The 23,030-nt window shown below is 44.7% G+C and overlaps 2 protein-coding genes across 3 annotated transcripts in view; one reads left to right on the forward strand and one right to left on the reverse strand.

The window, feature by feature from the left end:
- Positions 1 to 1,256: 1,256 nt before the first annotated feature.
- LOC143016737 (uncharacterized) lies at positions 1,257 to 4,293 on the reverse strand (the record flags this gene model as incomplete). The annotated part of the gene is made up of 3 exons (XM_076171207.1): positions 4,210 to 4,293; positions 2,012 to 2,539; positions 1,257 to 1,497 (listed from the first exon to the last, which is right to left on the reverse strand). Coding segments are annotated over exons 2-3 (742 nt in total), but the record flags the coding sequence as incomplete, so codon positions are not given.
- Positions 4,294 to 11,602: 7,309 nt separating this feature from the next.
- The window catches only part of pax5 (paired box 5), a 41,786-nt gene continuing 30,358 nt past the window's right edge, over positions 11,603 to 23,030 (forward strand). For both annotated transcript variants that reach the window (XM_076171152.1, XM_076171153.1), the window contains exon 1: positions 11,603 to 11,994. In XM_076171152.1, coding sequence (XP_076027267.1) covers positions 11,949 to 11,994 — 46 coding nt within the window. In that variant the 5' untranslated portion in view covers positions 11,603 to 11,948. The remainder of the gene's footprint in view (positions 11,995 to 23,030) is intronic.

The raw sequence follows: 23,030 nt of genomic DNA on the forward strand, positions 1-23,030 counted from the left end.
ACCCCTCCCACTTTAAGACCCCCTTCCCCGCCACACCCATGACCCCCCAATGTGCAGACATGAGGTCAAGCTCCAAAGATCACAGAAAGGAGCCAGACTCGGAGAGGAAGAAAGAGGGGGAGGGAGGGAGGGAGAGCTAAAGTCATCCTTTCCTCCCAAAACCAGGCCAAAACCTCCAGCCTTCCCACCAGCGCCAGACCCCCTCCTCTAGCCCAGTTGTGTGTCGAGGAGGCAGTGAGCACTCTTGCAGAAACATCAGCCCAGGGAAATTCAAATGAGGAAGAAACACACACAGAGAGGGAGAGGGAGGGAGAGAGAGAGAGAGAGAGAGAGAGAGAGAGAGAGAGAGAGAGAGAGAGAGAGAGAGAGAGAGAGAGAGAGAGAGAGCACAATAGTGAGAAAATGGGATGAAAGAATGAGATGGGGAGAGTGTTAGGTAGGGGGTAGGGGGGAAGGGGGGAAGGGGGGAAGGGGGGAGAGAGAGAGAGAGAGAGAGAGAGAGAGAGAGAGAGAGAGAGAGGCTGGGGAGGTTGCTGAGGCTGCAGGTTAAGATAATGTGGAGATCTGAGGAGATTTGCGGGGGCACATTTTTATTCATTTCTCTGATTACTCCCCCCTCTCTCCCCCCCTCCCCCATCCTCTCTCCCCGCGTTGTTGACTCTCCGTTTGTTTGTTTGTTTTTGGCATTAGCGTTACGATTGTTGCCACGCGCCGTGTATGTACACAACGCCCGCCCGATTAGAATTGGAATATTTTATAAACACAAATATCCAGGCGCCCGCTGCCGCACATCTGCACATAAAGCACACACACACACCAGACTCCAAGATGCATCGGGCGGCATGGCGAGCGGACTGGGGGCAGGGGAGCGGAGGGGAGGGGGGACGGGAGACGCTAAGAGCTTACAAATTTGTAAACATGCAGACACAGATGTTGCATGTGAGCATACAAAGTTGCACACACACAGCTTGTTCACAATGTAGCCCGCCGCTGTGCCCGCCGCTTATCGAGGCGCTGCAGGTAGGCTAAGTGTTCTGAATGAGGCTGGACGAGACAAAATTGTTCGCCACTTCCATTCTCCCGGTCACACACATCCACACGCTCGCCACTTTCAAAAAAACAAAGACGTGTTTCACGGCTCTCAACAACGCACGCCTTGCCAACACACACACACACACACACACACACACCCGCACGCTAACGCTGCGTGTGCACCAGCGAACAACACGCACGAGCAAACGCACACAATAACCAACCTGAGTGTCGCTCAGATCCTCCCTCCAGATTGAGCGAGATGGAATGGTCTCCGTCCTGCTTCCCCCGGCCCAGGATCATCCAGTTCTCCAGACCGTCCGAGTCAGACGCCGACGACTCGGACTCAGAATCAGACTCGGACTTTGGTTTGGACAATCTCGGCTCGGCTGAGTCCGATTCAGCGCTGCTGGAGTCCACGGTCACCTCGGTGCTGTGGCTCCTCTTTCTTTTCTTGCCTTGCTCCTACACAAGCAGACAACAACAGTAAGTTTATGTTTTCAGCTGCACCGTCTTCCATCAATGAAGAATCAAAGATGCAGCAGTCAAAGAGCAATGAGCAACATCCTCAGCAACATACAGTATAAACACTCTATAGATACAATCACTATAGATACAATCACTATAGATACAATCACTATAGATACAATCACTATAGTGAGGGTAAAGTTGACTATGTAAGTTAATCTGCATGTTAGAAGTCTAATGATACTGTGGGTAAGGCTATAAATCAATATGTCATCATGTGTACGCCCTGATGCCATGGGAACGGGCAGGCATGTAAACTCCCCTCACACTGTGATGATGTGTGTCTCTCACACACACGCGCGCGCGCACACGCGCACGCGCACACGCACACGCACACGCACACACACACACACACACACACACACACACACACACACACACACACACACACACACACACACACACACACACACACACACACACACACACACACACACACACCTTTCCCTACCTGCTGGGCCGGGGTGGACGTCTTTAGCAGCCGTGCGTTCCCCCCCTTCAGGGCACACACACCTTCATCCTCGTCGTCGTCAGAAATGGTGATGACATCCGTGCTGGAGTCGATGACGATGACCTCCTGAAAAAGCATTGACCTTTCATCTTTAGGGTCAAACTTTGAACTCTTCTGTCTAAGAAGCCCCTGAGCTTTCTGCCTGGCCTCTGCGTGTCCTCTCAGGCGGAGGCGCAGTTGACTGGAGCTGAGCGACACAGGCTCGTCTTCTGCGTCGCCATTCACGGCCTTTTCAGCCGCCTGGAGCTGCTGGCTGTCCTCATCTTTTCCCACATGTTCCTCCTCTCCTCCTTCCTCCCGCTCCTCAGCTTTGGAGCCGTAGTGGAGCTGGCTGTAAAGGTGAAACTCCAGCTCACTGTCTGCCTCAGACCCATCAGAGTTCTCCTCCTCTTCCTCCCTGTAGAGATCATCTTCCACCTCATCCCGGTCCTGGCAGTACATTACCGCAAAGGCAACAGAAATGGCAACCTGGGGAAAAGACACAAAGACATAAACAAGGACAGTTTGGTTCCAGTTTTAGTACTGCAGACATGAATGACTCAATGGTCCTTTTGCATCATAGGTACAGTGTCATTAATGGTATTAAACACATAAATGACCACATCAGTGCTGCTACATGTTACACAATCTATTATCCACAGCGTTGAAGCAGAAGTGGACACAGGCCAACTTTGGTCTTGTTCTGAAATCCACCAGGACCAATTAAAGAAGCTGAGACAGAACACGGTTCAGTTGAACTAAAATATTTCATTCTGCTGTACAGTGTGTATGTGTGAGCCTTTCATTCAACATAGTCCATTATATTAGCACCGTGGTGTTTGATACAGCTCGGGTCCAAGTTTCTAACCTGACAGATACTGATATCAGCACACACTTGACCAGGAAATAAACTGGGACCAATTTATCATGATGATGATTGAAAGTGTGACACGGTCTGCAGGCTGCAGTCTGGAAAACATACAGTGTGTTACTCATTTAGCCGCCAGTCACTCTCTCTCTCTCTCTCTCACACACACACACGCAGGATAGAGAAGGGACGTTGGCCCATTGCGTTGGCCAGTCCAGCGTGTCTGTGCTATGATGGCCAGAGATGATTGGCTCCCACACTGCAGAAACGCCACGCTGGCCGGCCACGAGCTGCCGCCAGGGAATAAGGACAGCACAGTCTTTATGGTTGCTGTGGTGCCCCAGTGTTATGCGTGAGCCTAACGGTCCACAAAGACCCCGAGCCTGCAAATGACTAGAGTGAAGGTTGACTGATAAGTTCTGAGCCTGGCATATTAGGTTTGAGCAAGGATGTGTAATACTTGCTCAAACAATGACCTAACTTACTCTAAAGTTTAGAGTAAGTTAGGTCATTGTTTTTGCCGTTTCAGCTCACCAACTGCATTCGTTGGACCTGTGTGAACATGCTCCCACCTCATCTGGAGCCCGGATCAACTCTGATGTTTACACAATATTAGCTTATCAAACCAAAGGACTTCCCTGAAACTGGCTTCAGCATTATTGCCAAACGTGTCAAGTGACTTTTCTATAGAATTAGTTTAAAAGACGTGTTTAATCTTTCTCTGGTAGGCTCAGGAGTTATCAATCGACTCCTGTAAATCTCATATTCTGTCTCAATAGCTGTACAAATAGACAAGTCAGGTCAAGTATTTATATTTGTATAGCCCGATATCACATACATTGTCTCAAAGGGCTTTACAGACCGGATAGCCGGGTAGACCGACAAACAAATTTACAATAATCGCAGTTTTCTTGGTGAACCGAGTTCGTAAACTTTGGTTAGCATGGTACTAGCCTAGGTAGCAACTCGCTAACGAGTTAGCCTACAAGTTAGCTCTGCTAAGGGGTTTGTGTGGCTTTACTAACAGCAGGAATACAAAAAAGCTCAGGAAACGGCAAATGGGCTTATGATTTTTAACGTTATTTGTAAACGCCGGCAGATTGGTTAGCATGTGCTCCTCTGGTCTATCCACGTGTCTGTAAGCAGCACCATGGCAGCCGGTCGGATGTAAACAATGAAGCAATTTCGTGCTAAACGCAGACAGAAAAACAAACGAACCAGACCGGCTTCACTCTGATTAAATCCACCAAATGCCGCGACTCGTTTCCACTGTTTACAGACATTAACTCACCTTTCTTCTACGAACTGCAAAGATGAGAAGAGTCAGAGTTTGTCTCTTGCTCCCAGCCAGCGGGAGATAGGCCGTTCACTTCCGGGTTCGCTACAGGAGAAAAGCGTTGGCCAACTGTGACGTTTCCCTCAGTGAGCAGATGTTCCCCGTGTTATTGTTACTGTCGCCACCACGGAGCGAACGTTTGTTTGTTTGATCGATTGATAGCAGAGTCACTCACAAAGTCTTAAACTGAGTTTAATGAACCCGAGGAGGAGCTGCTGATGATCATTTAGTTACATCACTTTTTATTGTTTTTGTGTCAATGGTGTTTTAACGCATTTTGTTTCATTTTCAGTTTAGTTTCTGTTTTAAGGCCATTGCTCCCCTTTTTTCTTTTCTTTTTTTTGGTGACCTCTTTTATTTCTTTTTAAACTGTATTTAGTTTTAGTTTTTCCCTTTAAAAAGAAAGGAGGAACTGCCAAAAAGATATTGTGAATTGTGGCAAAGCTTGAATAAAGTTAGAGAATCCTAAAGCATATCCATTCAAAATCATTCAACGTAAAACTTAATTCCTAACACCCCACAATAAAAAATGTAAATCAATTTTAGGCCCTCTTCCCTGCTTTATTACATTCCTCCTGTTTTCTCTTCTGTCTTTTTACGGAGAAATCTATTCTATGTTGCTTTCACTTGAATAACACTGTACGTTGTGAAAAAAATGTCAAATAAGAAAAGGAATTTGTCTTCCTCATTAGTCCATCTTAACTTTGTAGAGGCACATGATTGGTCATCATGATGCTCCAGTCGGAGATTCAAGTAGCTGACTGTAATCTTTTTATGTGGAAAATTCCAAAGATTTAGATCAATAAATAAAATACTATCGGATCAAGTAATTGATTGGTCTAACCAAGGCATGGAAAATAAAGTCAAAGGTCAGGACCCTTTCCTGGAGTCATGAGGTCATCATGACAAGTTTTGTGGGAATAGTGAAAATATGTTTTAAACATTGAAAATGTTCAAGCATGGTGTCCTTTTCGTATTCACTCTCTTTATTGTTTGCTCTTCTTCTGAGAAATGCTTTAAGAATATTTAACCCAATCTGAAAAGTCATCATATGAAACCAAATGAGCAGTGAAAATGACTTTTTGACTGAACAGGATTCGCAATACAAAATGATTGAGAAGCATCAATGTGGATCTGTCAAAACACAGAAAACCCTACTCAGAATGCTACATAGTGATTGCACATTGCGCACCCTGAAACCACATTATTATGAAAAGCATACACTGATCATAAAATGTCATTATTCATATTGATATGGAATTGTCAACTGCTTTATTTATCTGGCATTGCATTTCTTTCAGTGCACAAAAGGTCCAGCAGGACCATACATTGTACGTCACGATGAAAACTATTGTCAGTCTAATGTATGCTCGGCATTTCCACATTCCTCAATAAAGCAAAAATATTAGCTGGGAAATGTCAGATCAGTGTGCAGACCGACTGGGTGTATGAATATGTGTGAGTAACTAGTTTGGACCTTCAGGCCTGCGCTTTTATTACACGTTGATGGGAATGTAAATCTGTATGTAAATGTAATTCAACAGACTGCCTATCGCCATCAGTCATATTTATTGCACATAGAATACAGCAAAATTATGCCATCCTGGCTCTCACCCAGACTGAGTAACATTCACATCCATCTTTTCCTCTTCTTCATATCATGAGAATAATTGGGGGCTCAGTATATCCAACTATAGGTGCGACTGTCATAATAGTAGTGAGCAAAGGGCGTTACGATAGAGAATCAGAGTTTGAATGCCATCTGATTCCAGAGGTTTCTCCATGCGTGTCAACACAGGAAAGGCCATCACAGAGTTGGATTGTTTCCCTAGAAAGGTTAGACTGCACCTCTTGTCTCATCATGCTCACCTCTTTTAGTCCATTTATACATCTGACACACACAGACACACACATATACACACTTAATATCCTGCATCTGTTTTGTTTTTGGGCAGTGCTTGTGAGCGCCGTCTGTCTCCTCTTCTCCTTATATCTATCTAAATTGGATGCAGGTTTGGGATGCCTCACTGCCTCAGCGAAATTGTGATGTGGATCCCTGATTTTGGGTCCCATGCATTTGCCGTTATTATTTTAAAAAGGTGGAGGAGAGCAGCTGAATGGAGGTGTCCGGTTCAGCGGTTCATCTCAGAGCATCCAGACCAGCGGTGTGTTGAAGATGGAGTGGCCGGGATGGGGATTTAAAGTCCCTTGATTTCCAATCACACATTCCGAAGGGATGGTTCTGCCTGATGAATGATCTTTATTGAGGAGGAGAAGTTAAAAGAAGCATGTCATTGTTGTCATTTGATGGTGTTTGTATGTGCCATAGAGGTTCCCACTTTGATTTGGTGCTGGAGCTTGTGGGCAGCGCTTTTGATGAAATGTTTCATCCAAAGCGAACGTTCAACAGCTGCTGGTGTATTGTCACATTTCTGCAAGTGATGGCCTCCTTGACTGAATGCTGAAAGCCCCAACTGTGTTTTCTAGTCTGTACGATTAAACAGCCAAGGCAGAATTTCACAAAAACTGCGGCAGGTATATGGAAGAAATGGTGAAACAATCAGGATCTTTTACAAACACACACATGTATAGAGTCCAGTTGTAAAAAAGGAATTCCTCGTTTGTTGTGGATGTAAGCTTTCTTGTTACTGTATGTATGTAAATGCCAGCCAGGCTGTTAAAGCAGTCAGACAGGAGGATTCCTTCTAAAAAGAGCTGCGCTGGATCAGTGCCTCTGGACAAAAATGGCTCATATGCATCGCCCACGTGGGGCCCTGAGTGCTGGAGTGCAGGTGCTCTGTTCTTAGTGGCCTATAGATGTACAGCATGAGTCACAGTGTGGGGTCAAGACACAACAACTTCAATTGTTTCATCATGTTAATTGAGTTTTAATATTCTCAGATATTTAAGTAGCTATGCAGGAGAATACAGTGATGGTGGTTTGGGGGAGATTGTGTGTATGCTTGAGTTAATGTGACAAATTCTGTAGAGCAAATTACAACCAGTGGCAAAAATCACAACAATCAAAGTGGACTGCTGACTAGTCACAGTGATGAAGCTTAGAATTCTGAAAGCTCCAATCCTACTGGAGTTTTTTTATGTGTTGTCTGCATGTGCAGTTCCCTACATTCATGTCCTCATACATGGACTTGTCATGTGGTTCCTTTCTGTATATTTCTGCAATCAAAAATTCTGACATAAAGAAACTATATTTCCTCCTTGGACAAGTTCTTACAACCTCACTGTTCTGGCTGAAATTCCAAGAACCACCAAAGAAAAACACTTTTTGTGAGGTTGTGTGTTCAACATCCTGTCAGTGCTTTCAGACAAGAACAAGAGAACAAGCTCCAGAACACCTTTTCAGACCAAGTGACTTGTGTGTATGGGGATTAAATTTGTGAACAGAAGCCCTCTCACACACACACACACTATGCCACAACACTTTTTTCCCTCAGCAGCGAGTGTAAAACCACAGTGGCAGGAGCCTTGTCCACTCTTGTCGAATCGTCACGCTGAAATGTTTACCTTTACATACAAATGGCCTGGTGTCATGTTGTGTCACATAATGTTTCATGGACAAATAATGTGTCCAATTTCTCAATCCGCCCGTTGGCCCTTAAGCCTCCACCCATGGGCTCCAGTCACAGCAACACCCAGGCACTGTGGCTGCTAAAAAGAAGCCCCGTGTCGCCATAGTGAAGTGTGAACGCCGGGGATCCAAGGGCTTTGATCACAGCGTTGTACTTCTTTGGAATACTACTGTGAGGGTAAAGAAAGAGGACATTGGATCAAAAGTAGTACTTGAAATACCTAAAAGTGTCTTTCCTTCTACTGCTGTGTCATCAACCATCCAGCACAACTCACTTCAAAGGGGCACAATACAGGGTTAGCACAAATGAATCAATATTACAAATCATTGTCCAGGCACAATGCAAAATCAAGAAATTCCTTGATTAAAGTACCATTATACTACAACCACTACTACCACACAGTAAAGGATCATATCTGCCCTCTGCAAGCTCCGATTTTTCCCACATTAGTCCAGTTTGGCTCTATTCATTATATTTTATTCAATGGAATTTGTTTTGATTCAAACTTCATTAGTGTGTAAAGGTCAGGTTAAATAGGTGAAATATGACAGAACAGACCAAACACAGTGAGCATGCTGATGAAATTCCTCATTAAGGCATGAAACCTTTGTCACTCATTATCATTTCTGCTGTCTTGCTCAAAGGCTTTGATGTAAAACAAATCATCAGAACTCTGTGGTTGAAGCAGGAGTCCTTCACTAAAGTTGACACAAATTTGAACGCCCAGCTGAAAGCCAAAAGTCCCACAGACCCAGAACGTCTCCAACTGTGTTTATGTGTTTACTTTATTGTTTATAATCGTCCTTTTAGTTCCTCTGTCTCGCGCCTTAATGCGATTCTTTCCGGTTCCGCTCGGTCAGAGCGCGGGTCACTGATCCAACTACTCCTCCTCACATTAATTACATTAATTAGCACAGGGATGACAAACAAACAAGAGATGATTAATATCGAAACTATGGCGAATTCTTGAAGAGACCCCGAGGACAAAGGGCACAAATTAAATACTGTGGAGTCTTAGAAATGCTATTCAAAACTGATATAAATTGATATTACAATTATATTAATATTCTGTTGTGGGCAATTTTAGATGGAAATCCAAGTTGGCCTTTAGTGGTCACGAGTGAAATGAGGTATTTCATGTATTTCTAAATATAATTGAATATTATTAATATTATTATCACATATGTAATTTAAGTAATACTAACAAACATAATAATGACTTGGGCTGATTGATGTTATTGAAATAAATAAATCAGATTTTCACAATTGTTTTATTGTCATGGAAAATGAATACCAAATCATCTGCACCAGAATGAAATGTGTTTGTATTAAGCTATGCTTAATCAAAATAGGTCTAGTTAACCTTCTTATTTATTATTGTTATCTTATTGTTTTCCCCAAATTTCAGCCATTAACTGTGTTACATATTTACATTTAGTTGTAATAAAACCACTCTTACATCGCGGTTAAGCATGACAGCAACAAAAACACAACTATAACATTTTTAAAAAAAAAGTATGCTCTCTCAAAAAGCTGAACAGTTAATAGTTTTAGATTATTTCCTGTGAGCTCGGACATTTAAGAGAACCGTTTAAGTGGTCCTGCATGCAGATTTTTTAGGCCAGAAAAATAGAGAATAAAATCTGCAGATATTTCATATAAATTGCCTACTGTCACATTATTACAGTAGTTTACGTATATTTAAACAGTAAAGTATAACCAGGCCTTAGTAGGTTATTATCCCTAATAAAGCTCTGAAATAAGAAATAAATTACTTTTTATTTGTTTAAGTTATCATAATTCATTTTTTCCTAGTAATGGCCTGTAATGAATTTATCCCGCGCTGTTTGTGTGGCGCGGGTCAGAGTTGACCCGCTGTTTTCCCGCCATCACAGGAGGAAACATTAGTATTTATGTTATGATGCTGTGGGCGCGCGTCGAAGGTCAGGGTCGCGGTGTTGCGGCGCGAGGCGACAAGCAGAGCAAAATGGGTCGCTGTCTCGCGCTTTGTTCCGCACTCAATAGTCTGGAGGCCGCGCGTGAACCCTGAGACCCGCGGCTGTCTGCGGAGAAGCAGAAGCAGAGGAAGAAGAAGAAGATGCGGCGGGAAAGGATGCGACCGGAAGCAGCGCGGAGTCACGCAGCAAGTTGTGAAATCTCCCCCGCTAAACCTTCACCTTCCTCGGTGATAGAGTTCACGCGCGGCCCGTTAGAATGCCGTGACGGGGAGCAGGAGTGAAGAAACCTGTGAGCGGAGCGACGATGAGGAAGTGTAGCGTGGTCTTCACAACACCGACACCTGCCTGGTGTGACTGACTAAATGTCTTCTGTGTCTTCTTCTGCACAAATAAACAAACAATCAGAAAGGTGTAGATATTTCTGCTGGCACACGAGAGCCACTTTGTCTTTCATTCCACGTTAAAGCTCTTCATACTACGATTAGGAGTCAAGATTCAAGAAGCTTTATTGTCTGTCACGGTTAACAGAAAATCGACTTTGACTCACAATAACATCAAATTCATGACATCTCATAAATGAAAAACAAAAACAAGGAACGTAAATTGTGTGATCTGCAAAAAAGTACGTAAACGCTTCTGGGTTCCGGTTCTTCTCTTATTTTATTATCATTGTTATTATTTCTACATTGTGTGTGTTTTAGGTTATATCTTAGATACCTCTGAAACCTGACATGTCTCTGAATTGTCTCTCCATATTCTCGATCATTCTCTAAGCTTGTCACTTCAACTTGGACGTGTTTAGACTTATTCTGATATTCATTTTGAGCAAATCTTCCTTTATTCGCCTTGCCAGTGACGTTTCAATGGTTCCTCTGAATCAACACATATTCCGCTAAAGTCAAAGTATGGAAAAGGGAGTGATGTAGGAATCTTTGTGTTCTTGTCATTTCGTGTAAACCCTTTATTCCGCCTCCGTGGCCCCATATTACAACAGTCTCTGGGTCTCTGGGTTCAAAGTAACTGTGAACAGTGAAGACGCCTGTGGTCCAAAATGGTTGCTTTCCATTGGGAATACAGAGTTAGAAGAGTAACTAAACAAGGCGGTTGGTGGCTGATAAGTAAGTATCAGTATGAGTGCAGATTTTCAGTTGTCAAATTATTATTTAAATGAAGCTTGTGGTCACAGGTGTGCGCGTCTAACCAATCAGAGATGAGCACCGTAACTATCAGTTTAGTAAGACTCACTCTGCGCACGGAGCGTATATGGAGTTATATCCCAGCATGCACTTGTCTGTTGGTGCGTAATGCGCAGCAAACATGGTGCGTAACAGGTGTATATACTGGCACACGAGCAGAGAAGTTTGAAGAAACTCGCTTGCAAACGCTCCTCAGAAGTTGCTTAAAGAACTCTGCACATACATTTATCTGTAAACCAAACGCACCCTTGTTTACACGCTGAGGAGACGCGCAGAGAGAGAGGCTAAATGGCGCTGTGCATATTTAAAGCAGCTACATAGCTGCTATCTGCGGTGTGTGACGGTGAGGAAATGAATCTAACGGAGTGAAAGAGAGGAGAGAGGGAGAGAAAGAGAGACAGAAGAGGGGGCGGGAGGTGGGGGGGGGGGGGCGGGAAAGTTTAGTAAAGTGGAACTTGGTGACAGATGCGGGGGGGGGGGGGGGGGGGCGGTTCCGCGTTGTGTGTGTGTGTGCGTGGGGGCCGCGTGCGAGTGCATGCGCGACAGCGTGTGTCGATGCGTGCACGTACGCGCGCGCAGGAAAAGGCCAGGACATGAGCGCAGATAGAGTGCGCGCGGCCCTTTCGCCTCTGCGTGATCATTTCACGCTCCCCCCCGAAGCCTTTTTTCCACCTAAAGCGTTTAGTTGCAGCTGACTGAGCACTTGCAGGGAGTGCAATAGGGAGCGGAAGGGTCGAATTATTTCAACCTACAACTCGACCAAAAGTACTGTAGGGGGAAAAAAAGAGGGGAAAAAATCTGCGAGATAGAGAGACAGAGAGAGGGAGGGAGAGAGAGAGGGAGAGAGGGAAGAGAGGGGGTGAGAGAGAGGAAGAGAGGGAGAGGGGAAAAGTTTTTGTTCTTTTGATTTTTTCTCCCTCCATCGCCTCCCCCTGTCCCAACACGCTAACATGGACCGCGGCCCACGGAGTCCCGGACTGCGCCTCGGGAGAGCAGGTAAGCTCGCACCGGCTCACTCCAACGGATCTGCGCTCATATTTAACGGGCACTTAGCTGGTTTTGGTGTTTGGTGACATTGTTGCCAAACCGTTAAGGTCAAGGGGAAGTGATTGAAGATCAGTCCTTTTGACAACTTTAAGGTCACTTTCAGGGAGTTTCTGGAGCTTCATTGCCAAAGTTGTCTGAGGTGATGATTCTGTCAACTTTCTGAAATCACTTTAAGAAATAAGGGAATTTGGAATTTCGTTTCTTTTGCTGATAGATTCCCAACTTAAATACAGCAGAGTAACTATTTCATATTGCAAAATGTTTCTGACTTGGTGACTTGTGTGTGTGTGTGAGTGGGTCTGTTTTGGAACCAGGAAGATCAGCAACAGGTCTAAACTTTTTTTTACTGTAATTATTCGACTATAAGCAAACGAATAACTTTACTTGGGATTTGTATTTGACTTTGATGGCTGTAAAGGTTTTGTCTCAGTTTCTCCCGCTTTTTGGGCGGACTGGACAGGAATTTGTGACCACGTTGTGTTTGAAATTGTGTTTGAAGTTCAGGTCCATGTGCTGGTGTGCTGGTGTGTGTGTGTGTGTGTGTGTGTGTGTGTGTGTGTGTGTGTGTGTGTGTGTGTGTATGTGTGTGTGTGTGTTTGGGGGGCAAGGGGTCTTAAAATAAGTCTTAAAGAAGTTCAATCACTAGTTTGTATTCCTGATGAGGGGAAGAGCGCGAACTGGAAATTTTTATTTCATATCTGTGCGCCAAAAGTAGACATCTACAACCCCAAAGCACTTCCGGTCCGGCCCTGATTCTCAGCTCTCCTCGTTGTCTCGTTGCTTTATTCAATATGCTGATCTCCTATAGCTCCATTCATAAAACAGCAGGATGTGCTAAAGCAGCTGAACAGGCCATCGACCTTGTTATGGCACCCAGTGGATATCACATCATTTCATATTGCCGCCCGCTGTGTTCGCATTGATAAAACGTCGTTTGTCGTTAGGAAAGTGTGTGCAGGTGATCAGGCTCTATATCAGCTTGACGCGCCCCTGCACGGAGAACAAGGTGCTCAGCTTCAAGGGAAGAACTCAGTGAAAAACTGGATGCAGGTTTACAAACAATCAGTCTTATTCCTGTTTCAATCAGGTTGCATAGTCCCCAATCTGTCATTTAGATAAACCCAAAAGCTTCACACGCAATTAAATTTGATGGCAACCTTCTCTGAAAATGATTCGTCAACACAATGTGTATATAAGGCATGAATGTTTCCTCTGCAGTCTTTGTGAAGGGGCCTCACCCCTGATACACGGGGAAGGCGGTGGGATAATAACCTCTGAACCACAGAGGAAATCAGAGTGTAAATGGAGGCCCTCCCCTGTTCCACGCAGCCCACGGGCCCGCGTACCTACAACCTTAACCGCGCTATAACCCCCATATACGTGTTTAACTTACAAAATAGCGTCTGAGAGAATAACGGTGCGTGTGATGGAGCCTCTGTCCTTCCTCCCCATGCAGGCGTCTAACGCGCGGAGGCCCGTCTCTGTCCCAATGAGCCGCGCCGCCATTTCACAAAACCTCTGAGGACGACGAGTGGAGCTGTGACAGGAAATATATCAGACCAACAAATTACACAGAGATGACTTCACTCCTCTGTGGAGACAATTGATCACATTGAGGGTTTTGAAAAGTAATCAGTTTGTAAATGATTAATTATTATTATCGTCTTCCTTATGTTCTCAGGCTTACAGCTGCATGCGATTTTTTTGTGCAAAAGTGGCTTGATTGTGCACCAAACTGGCATAACAGCGCTGTAGAATGAAGCTACAATGTAAAGCGGCTAATTAGAGCCAGAGAGAGAGAGAGAGAGAGAGAGAGAGAGAGAGAGAGAGAGAGAGAGACTGTATACGTTTTGACCTCATGTGCCCCATTAAAGCACAGCTCTCTCTCTCTCTCTCTCCCTCTCCCGCCGTGTGTGTGTGTTTGTGTTGGTGTGTGTGTGTGTGTGTGTGTGTGTGTGTGTGTGTGCCTGACTCTTGCCGAGGCCTCCTCTCCTCTCCTGTCTTGACAGATGACAGATTGCTCTTTGGCTGCATTATCGCAGAGCCAAATGATTTTACAAATGGCTCCATTTGATTGGATCTGCTATACTGTTAGCGGCCCTCAGTGTGATTTAGTGTCTCGACACATGCAGTGGAGTTCCACCAACATGTCCGAGACGGTTCACTCTCCAATCCATATATTTTATTTATTAGTTCTGACTTTTATATTGTATAATCAAATGGAAACTTAAGGCGAGATAGGAGCTTTCTCATTATGTTTACAGTCATCGGGCGTGTAATAAACGAGGTGGCGGAGTTAACATGCGCTATTAATTTTTCATTGCTTTTTCGTTTGGAGGCTCGAGCGCAAACAGGCAAAGCAGCCGAGCTTTCATGGAGGATGGAGGGAAGGAGAGGGAGGAAGGGAGGAAGGGGAGAAGGGAGGGAGCACTTAAACAACAACATCGACTCCAATTTGCCTCCAAATGATTATCACAACTCAACCACATTCTTACTAATGTTTAAAAAAGTATACACACACAGGCACGCACACACACACAGACACACACACACACCCTGCCTATTCCAACACTGGAGAGGTAATGAAATATGGTAATGGATTTGGACCCCCGGATTAAACTCGTCCTACCCTGATGGAAGTTTTTCTCCAAATTTCCGAGCCTAAAGCAACAACTATTTTGTATACATGATTGATTGTGTTTGGATTTTTTTAATTGCTTATGTATTTAATTTGCAAATCAAAGAGACGAGGGTGAGGGGAGCAATGGAGTTTTGTTGAGGGGAGGTTTTGGCCTGTATTTCAGTAAACAAAAGCAAACCTGAGCTGCAGAAGGTGAACGGCGCGATGAAAACGGAGCAAATACGCAAAATAATATGAGATTTGTTTATGATTCAGGTTTGGAATCCCTCAAAGGAATCATCCAGGCTAAAGGTGCCGCTCCGTCATAGAGCTAAATAGACGTGTGTAGAGTTTAAACGGGTAGAACACAAAAAATATCTATATAGTTAATCTGGTGAGCAGCTAAGTGAAGATAGTGTCTTGTCTTTCCCATCATGTGGCATGAATACAGGCCGAGTTTGGTCCGAGGCTAAAGGTTTAAACTCTGCACTTGCTGGTTGTCGACTTTTTAAAATAACAAACATTTCCAGATGTTTCCGTTTGGCTCCCGGTTAGATGTTTGGTAATTATCATAAATGCATGAGCGCTCGGTAAAGACGTAAAATGATGAATGAGGATTAGTGTGAATATGGCGGCGCTTTACTTTACTGTCAGTGGATTAAAGAGCAGAGAAACTCACCAAAGCATATTTACAGAGCTGAAGATAAAGGAACCTTAGTGCTATTTACGCTTATTTACCATAAATGGCGTCGTCCCATTTCTTATTACAATATACCACTAATGTGTGTAGGTTTACATCCTGGTTATCTATCTATGTATGTGGCTTATATACTATAAGACAAAGTTTAACTGCACGTGTTAAAGTAACGTTCGTGTGTGTGTGTGTGTGTGTGTGTGTGTGTGTGTGAGTACTATAGCCCAAGTTTGAACGCCCCCTTGCGGTTCATCCTGTAAAGTTCCACACAAAGTCTCCTCCTGCAGGAACAAGAGCAGAGACAGAAACGAGCTTTCATTCCTCTAACGTGATTCTAAATAAGACTTAAACGACGAGGAATAAGAATAGAAGGTCTTAACTTTAATGATGACGGTGTTACTGTCTGACTTGATCCACTCTCCTTGGGTTTGTTTGTTGTTGTTGTTTTTGGGGGGCTGAGCAGATCAGAAGCAGCCAGTCGAGCAGCTCTAGAGGTAGAAACGTGTTAGGTAAGAAACCGTTAATGCAAAGCAACATATTTACACACAACACCAACTGCAAATACTCAATAAAGCGATAAATCGACGTTTCTAGCATGCAGCTCTCATATCGCCTTGAGGTAAACGCCAAACTAATAGTGTGTAGCTGCTGCTTTGACATTTATTGTTGTTTTACCACTTGCAAACACCAACTTAGTATATATAGATGGTTGTGTGTGTTTAATTCTGCACTGTCGTTCATAAGTGTTACATGTGTGTGATCCAGGGGTGTAAACAGCGAGCACGTCAAACGATTAAACGTCGAGAAACAGGAAAAGGGGGCGGAAATCACACTTTTTCATTTGGTTTACGCTTTAGGCTATTTATGTGTGTGTGTGTGTTTGTGTGTGTGTGTGTGTGTGTGTGTGTGTGTGTGTGTGTGTGTGTGTGTGTGTGTGTGTGTGTGTGTTAATATCACAGAAACGAGACTCGGATATTCCCTCTCCAGTCAGGTGGGACGGACGCGTATTGAATCCCTCTCAGATTGGAGTCTAAATGCGATGCTCGCCAATTGCATTTCATTAAGGAAAAAACGGCGCCCGTTCGGATCCGCGATCAATTAAGCAATGAGCGGGAATGCGTGTTTTAGACTCCTCCAGCTAAAGGTTCACAAGGAGGAGAAGGAGGAGGAGGTGGAGGAATGATGCAGCGTAACAGCTGACATCTCTCGCTCCCCGCAGGCCAGTGAGTGTAGGACGGAAAATCCCACAATGTTTGCGTTAAGTTGAATAAGTTTCAATTAGATCTCTCAAAACAAACTTTTCCGTGTACATTTCCCTGCTTTCACCCCGGGCCTGCAGCACAAAAACACCGATAATTAGCCTATGACTTCCTGCATTTCCTTTCCTATAAAGCCTTGCTGCAACTAAGCCTCATTTTTTAGTAATACTCAATTAATTAGGCATTTAATATTGACATGAATAAATTGAGCGCAAACGCGTATAAAGGCTTTACGTTTTTTAGCTCGTTAATTGAAATTAAACATTCGATCGTCAACTCCCCGAGCCGGTGCGTCGCCCCGCCGAGGCTCCCTCATTGGTCAACGGGACAGCCCTGCGGCGCGTCATTGGCCCACGGGATTCCCCCTAGCCAATCAGCAGCGAGCGCCCCCTCCTCTCCCCGCCCGAGCCTATCCAGCGCTGCGCGTGACGTCGAGGAGGCGCTCGGGCTGTGATTGGCCGGGGCGTCTGTGAGTGACGTGCAGCCGGGGCCGGGCGCGCGTGTGCTTCTGGTTCCAGGGTGCTGTGAGCGCGGGCGCTGTCCGCAGAGCGGGTCCTGAAACGCGGCGTGCGCCACCGTGGAGGCAGGGCGCCCCGGAGCTGTTCGAGAGTTTGACGCGAACACAAACTGCTGCCCGCGAGCTTTACAAGAAAAAACTAAACCGCCTTTCAGTTTCTGTTTGAAGAGAGGAATTGTTTCTTTTTTTGTTGTTGGGGGGGAAATTCGCCTTCAAACTCCTCCCGCGTAAGCCGGGAGTCCTGGTGACAGAGCGCAGCAGAGCCAGTGTGTGAGTGACCGGGCTGCCTGCCTGCCTCACGGGATAACAACTCTCACGACCGCCTCCCTGTATCGCTTTGACTCTAACCACCGCGTGCTGCTTCTTATCTTATTTACTTTCACATCGTTTGCTTTTGTTATTCTTGCACAGTGGATATGAGACTTCAACATGTGAGCGCTCGCCCGCTTCGCTCGTTCTTTTTCATGGGAGTTTACCAAGTGTGAACGCGCGAGCAAAGACGGAGAGGACACACACACTCGCACACACACATACACATACACGCACACATACACACACACCAACCGTGGATCTGTAACGAATATTTTTGCTGTCCGTACTGATTTCTTTCCCTGCTTCTTTTACTCACTACCTTTTTTTTTGGACTCACTAATTTGAGAGAGGGGGCAAAGTTCAGCTCCTCCACCCCGCGGTGACGACCACCAGCAGCGGACCGAGAGGAGGACAGGCTACTTTGTTTACTCTCCGTATTTTCACTAAGTTTATCTTTTTTTTCTCCCCCTCGCTCCCGTTGGACTTGACTTGTCTCGGCTGGAGGAATGTGCGCCGTCGCCGTCGCTTCCCTCCTCTGGTTTTGGACACAGGACCAGGGCAGAGCCGGTGTGGTGTCCCCGTCCCCATGAGGAGGGAGCCCGACCCCGATTCGTATTTTTTGACGCCATTTCTGTCTTCTCGTCCCATCTCCAGCCCCCCCTCTCGCTTTGCCAACTTATTAATCGATTCGACTTTTATTTTTGACGGTTAATCGGCCAAGTCTTCGCCCTTTCTAGGGAGCTTGTTGCCCCTCTGCGTTGTTTTTGGAGGTCACGGTCTGTGTGACCGACTGAAGCGGGGCGTCCGGTGGCGTTTTCAGGTCCCCTTAGATCGCACCGGGGCCCTCCGGCACCAGCTTACCGATGGAGATTCACTGCAAGCACGACCCGTTCGCGGCGATGCACAGTAAGTTCTCAACTTCATCATTCACGATAAGCTTATAGGAGCAAAATCCGCCCTGAACATCTCGCTTCAAATCCACTTCAATGCTGTATAACGGCAGAGCAGCAGAGGCAAAACATATGTAGTTTGGATTTTTTTTATTAATTAATTTTTACATCTGAACTTGTATTAAACACACGTAATCGCTCCCACAGTGAGACTGCAGTGAGCCAGAACATGTGGAGAGTTTGCATTCTGCCCCATGATGTCATTCTACTGTGTTTTAAAAAATCCAATCCTTTTTTTTTAAACGTGACGTGCAAGTAAATGATCGAAACCCGCCTTTAAATAAAATAACCTTAAATCTAGCAGCCTGACACATAACACACCGGATGATGATCTCATGTATTTTTGCTGTTTTGTACGAAAATGTTAGCCGACGTGTTTTGAGACTTTTTTCATTTAGCTTTTTTTTATTTTGAAAGAATTGGCTAAACACCAAACAGGTGTAATTTGAAGAAAAAAAGGTTATTTTTCTGGATGGTGGAGCACATTATAATTCTGTGTGTATTTGTGTGTATTTCTGTTGTGCGGACGAGGCTTTTCTGAGACGTTTCGTTGTATTTTTCCCTTGTGATGGAAAGAGCAGGAGGTGTAGGGGCGCAGGGGTCAGAGGGAGAGAGAGAGGGAGTGAGGGAGTGTGTGTGTGTGTGTGTGTGTGTGTGAGAGAGAGAGAGAGGGAGAGAGAGTGTGTGTGTGAGAGAGAGAGAGAGAGGGAGAGAGAGAGGTAACAAAGCATGACTAAAAGCTGAACTTGATCCACATCCACAAACACTACATTGTCTCTAACCAGGTTACACAAACACACACACAAACACACACATACATACACACACACACACACACACACACACACACACACACACACACACACACACACACACACACAGGTGCCGACACAGCTCTCTCTGTAATGATAATAATCATAATAATAATAATAATCATAATAATAACCAGGGAGGGATCCAGCCCTTTGTTGCAGGCTGCGGATTTGGCGTGTTGCTCAAAGACACTTCAGCAGGGCGCATGTATTACAGGGAGAATAGGAGGATGGGTGACATGGCGGGCCCTGCTTTGTTTTTCCTCCCCTCTTCCTCTCTCCCTCCTCTCCCTCCTCATCGCCACTGTGTGTTTTCGTTTCCCCCCATAAGTGAACTGACACAGAATGGCGTTAATATTAGGGATAAGTGTAAATCTTTGCTTCATACTGTTTAAGGCTTCGGACTTTAATGAAGCAAATCATATAATTATTAATTAAAGTCTCAGCTGCACATTTCTCCCCTCATGGAGTCTATTCTAACATTTAATATCACAATTAAGACTGAGAGAATACAGACACATTTAAGGGTCCAAATGATAAAGGGAATAATTAAATACGCGTAAACCTACAATTTAAACCCTGTATTAATATTCATGTGTATTTCTTTACACTGTCGCCACTGAATCGTGATCACGCCTGAATTCGTTTACACCTTAAACGAACATCTCGTCCCATATACGCCGGTAGGCTGTTTGTCCCGAGTGACGTGACTGACAGAGCTTCCCACGGTGCGTTAGACCCCCGCAGGATTACAACGCGACACACACACATATCCAAAAAGCTAGAACGAATCCCGTTTCCTCTCTCCGCCGTTTCACCAAAGCCAATGATCCGGCGCTAAAGTTATATATGTCAAAGCCCGGAGACGCTTTAAAACGATTACACCCCAAAAAATGTCAAAGGAGGTAGAGAGGGAGAGAGAGCGAGAGAGAAAGAGCGAGCGAGAGAGAGACAGAGAGAGAGAGAGAGGTTTGGATGAATCGATTGTGACGCGTGGAAATGTTGTTTGGATGCTCTCTCTCTCTCTCTCTCTCTCTCTCTGTTGATGTGTGTGTGTGTGTGTGTGTGTGTGTGTGTGTGTGCATGTGTGGTTTGCCTGCTTTATCTCTTTTTTTATTGTACTTACAAAAACAAAACAAAGGCCATAAAGTGATTCCAGGAATTCTCAAAAAATGCACGGCGTGGAGTTTTAGTTTTTTGGGGGGTCTTATAAAGTTTCGTTTGTTGTCTCGAGAAGTGAAATCATAGACAATGATTGAACTGATCGTCGCACTTTAATCGCGCAATTTCACGTTGACGCAATAAAGCAGCTTTGAAACGCTGGAAACCGCTGAAATCGTTCCCGTCGGTTCCCGCTGGTGTCCGTTGAATATCAGCAACAATATGTGGCAGTGATGGTTCAAAAATCCATAACCGGTAATTGTGATGGTAATGAGCTGGATTTCATAATCACGCATTGTAATGGTAATGGTCACATGCTGAATATTAAGTAGCTTAGCATATAGCATCTATCCGGAGTGGGAAACATAATAATCATAATAACAGGCAGATGCAAGAAGCGCATAAAGCTAAATGACAAGATGGAAAAGGCCTCATTTGAATTTCACTGTTTTATCGATTTTCATCATTTTCCCGGGTGTTTTCCCTTGAAAACTGATTGGATTGCAGCTGTATAGATAAAATAAAATTGCCACGGTTGATTAACAAGCTTCCCCGAGAACATTCCCGGGAAAATATCAATTATTCCACCATCCATAAAAATAACACTTTTTTCTAAACGGGCCACGCAGGCAGACAGGCAGGCAGGCAGACAGGCGCAGCTCACGGATCTGCTCCATGTTTGCACAAGGAAATGTGCTTCATTTCTATTCTCACGGGCAACTTTCCAAACGTCTCACTACCAAAAGTCATTTACAGTCTCGGTCCCCCATTTTTAGAAAGAAAGAGAAAAAGAGAGAGAGAAAGAAGGGGGTGGGTGTTACTATATTCTTTTGCCTTATTTTTGATTCGCCAGGCCGTGACGAGGCAGATGATAGGTGAGAGAGAGAGAGAGAGAGAGAGAGAGAGAGAGAGAGAGAGAGAGAGAGAGAGAGAGAGAGATGGAGGAATGTAGCGACAGAGAAGGGAAGAGAGAGACAGGGAGCCTAATGGACCTTATTTTCTGGATGGAGGAGCTCAAATATATTCTGCTTTATCTCTGTATTCTTTCAACCTCACTGAAAAAAAACAGTGAATCAATCAAATATTTAAGGAGGTGCCAGGCTCTCCAGTCAGGCGCCATTAAAGCCACGTAAATAGAATACAACAGGGATGCATAATGACCCCTGGTCCCCCCCCCCCCCCCCTCTTTCTCTCTCTCTTCCCTGTTGACCAACAGCCTTTAGAGGGATAATAAAGTAGCAGGATCTTAATTTGTCCTTTATCTGTTGTCAAACTGTCAGAAGCAGAGATGCTGATTGAATTTAGAGAGAGCAAACCGTCAATCTATAATCACAGTTATTAAATATTGGACCTAACCTGGAATTCACAGGCATTAGTTTTTACAATTTGTAATCATTTATGTTATTGGTTTCCTCTTTAATGACCCAAGGTCTCACTGCAACAAATTGTTCAAAACCTATAAAACCACAAGTTACATCGCTCACTCAGAGAATTATGTCACAGTGGCCGATAAACAAATGCCTTTATGGAATGTTTAAGTTCTGAGTTTGCGTCCTATCAGTGTTTATACGCTTGGAAATAAATTTCAAAGACATAATCCCTGTTGCCGAAGCTGAGAATAGTGAGAGGCTGGACGCCTAATGCCAACAGTAAATACACAGATAAGTGAATAAATAGTTATCTGCAGGTTTTTGTAGGTCACAAGTCATTCCTCTCCATCGCTTTACAAAGCAAGGCGTATTTCATGGCCTGGCCCAGATAGGAAGGGTGAAAGGAGCCATTTCATTTACTCTTATCTCGGAAAGAGGGAGGGAGAGAGAGAGAGAGAGAGGGAGAGAGAGAGAGAGAGAGAGAGAGAGAGAGAGGGAGAGATGGGGGGGAGACTCTTCTAGATAGCTGTGGCGAGGAGGAACGTCGCTGGTTGACTTCTAAAAATGACCCTGCAAAACTGTGCATTTTATTCATGGAAGCAAGCGGGAACGGTTTCAGGAAATAATAACAAAGAATGGAGGAAGGAATAATGCCTTCACACAACACACACACACAGACACACACAACATCCAACGCGTTCACAAAGAGAGGAGAGGAGAGGGAGGGAGAGAGAGAGCGAAAGAGAGAGAGTTTAGGAGTTTACTCTCCATGTAGGTCAGCTGGCCCTCTGTTGTAGGAATATACCTGAAAGTGTGTGTGTGTGTGTGTGAGTGAGATTCACTATTTGTCTTTGTTTCTAGCAAAATCAGCGGTCTGGCCCTTTAATTGAAGGCATTTAATAGCTTTCTGTAGCGCCTGTATGGATTATATAGCCGGTTGTTTCACTTTATGCCATTTAGACTCTGAGCCTGACTTGAGCTGCGGCTCACATAAACACACCTAACTCCGTCTATACTCGCTTTTTTCTCTAAAGAGGAATTGGCTTTTTGAATTGTGCTTTCTGCAGCAGCAGCCATCTGCATAATGAGTCTTCTTCTATCTGAGGAATAAAGTGAGTAAGAGAGTGACCGAACACATCACCCGCTGGAAATAGCTTTGTTTGATTTCACAGAATGAGCCCCTCTAGACTTCACATTTCTGTGTTTATCTGCTATGTGTGGGCCTATTTATATGTGCGCTGGAGGAGCAGGAAGCCGTGCATGCGCGTGTGTGCGTGTGCCTGCGTGTGC

Source organism: Genypterus blacodes, unplaced genomic scaffold, assembly GCF_046128005.1.
Source record: "Genypterus blacodes isolate CSIRO-AG114 ecotype Tasmania unplaced genomic scaffold, CSIRO-AGI_Gbla_v1 ptg000240l_1, whole genome shotgun sequence".
Classification (NCBI taxonomy): Eukaryota; Metazoa; Chordata; class Actinopteri; order Ophidiiformes; family Ophidiidae; genus Genypterus; species Genypterus blacodes.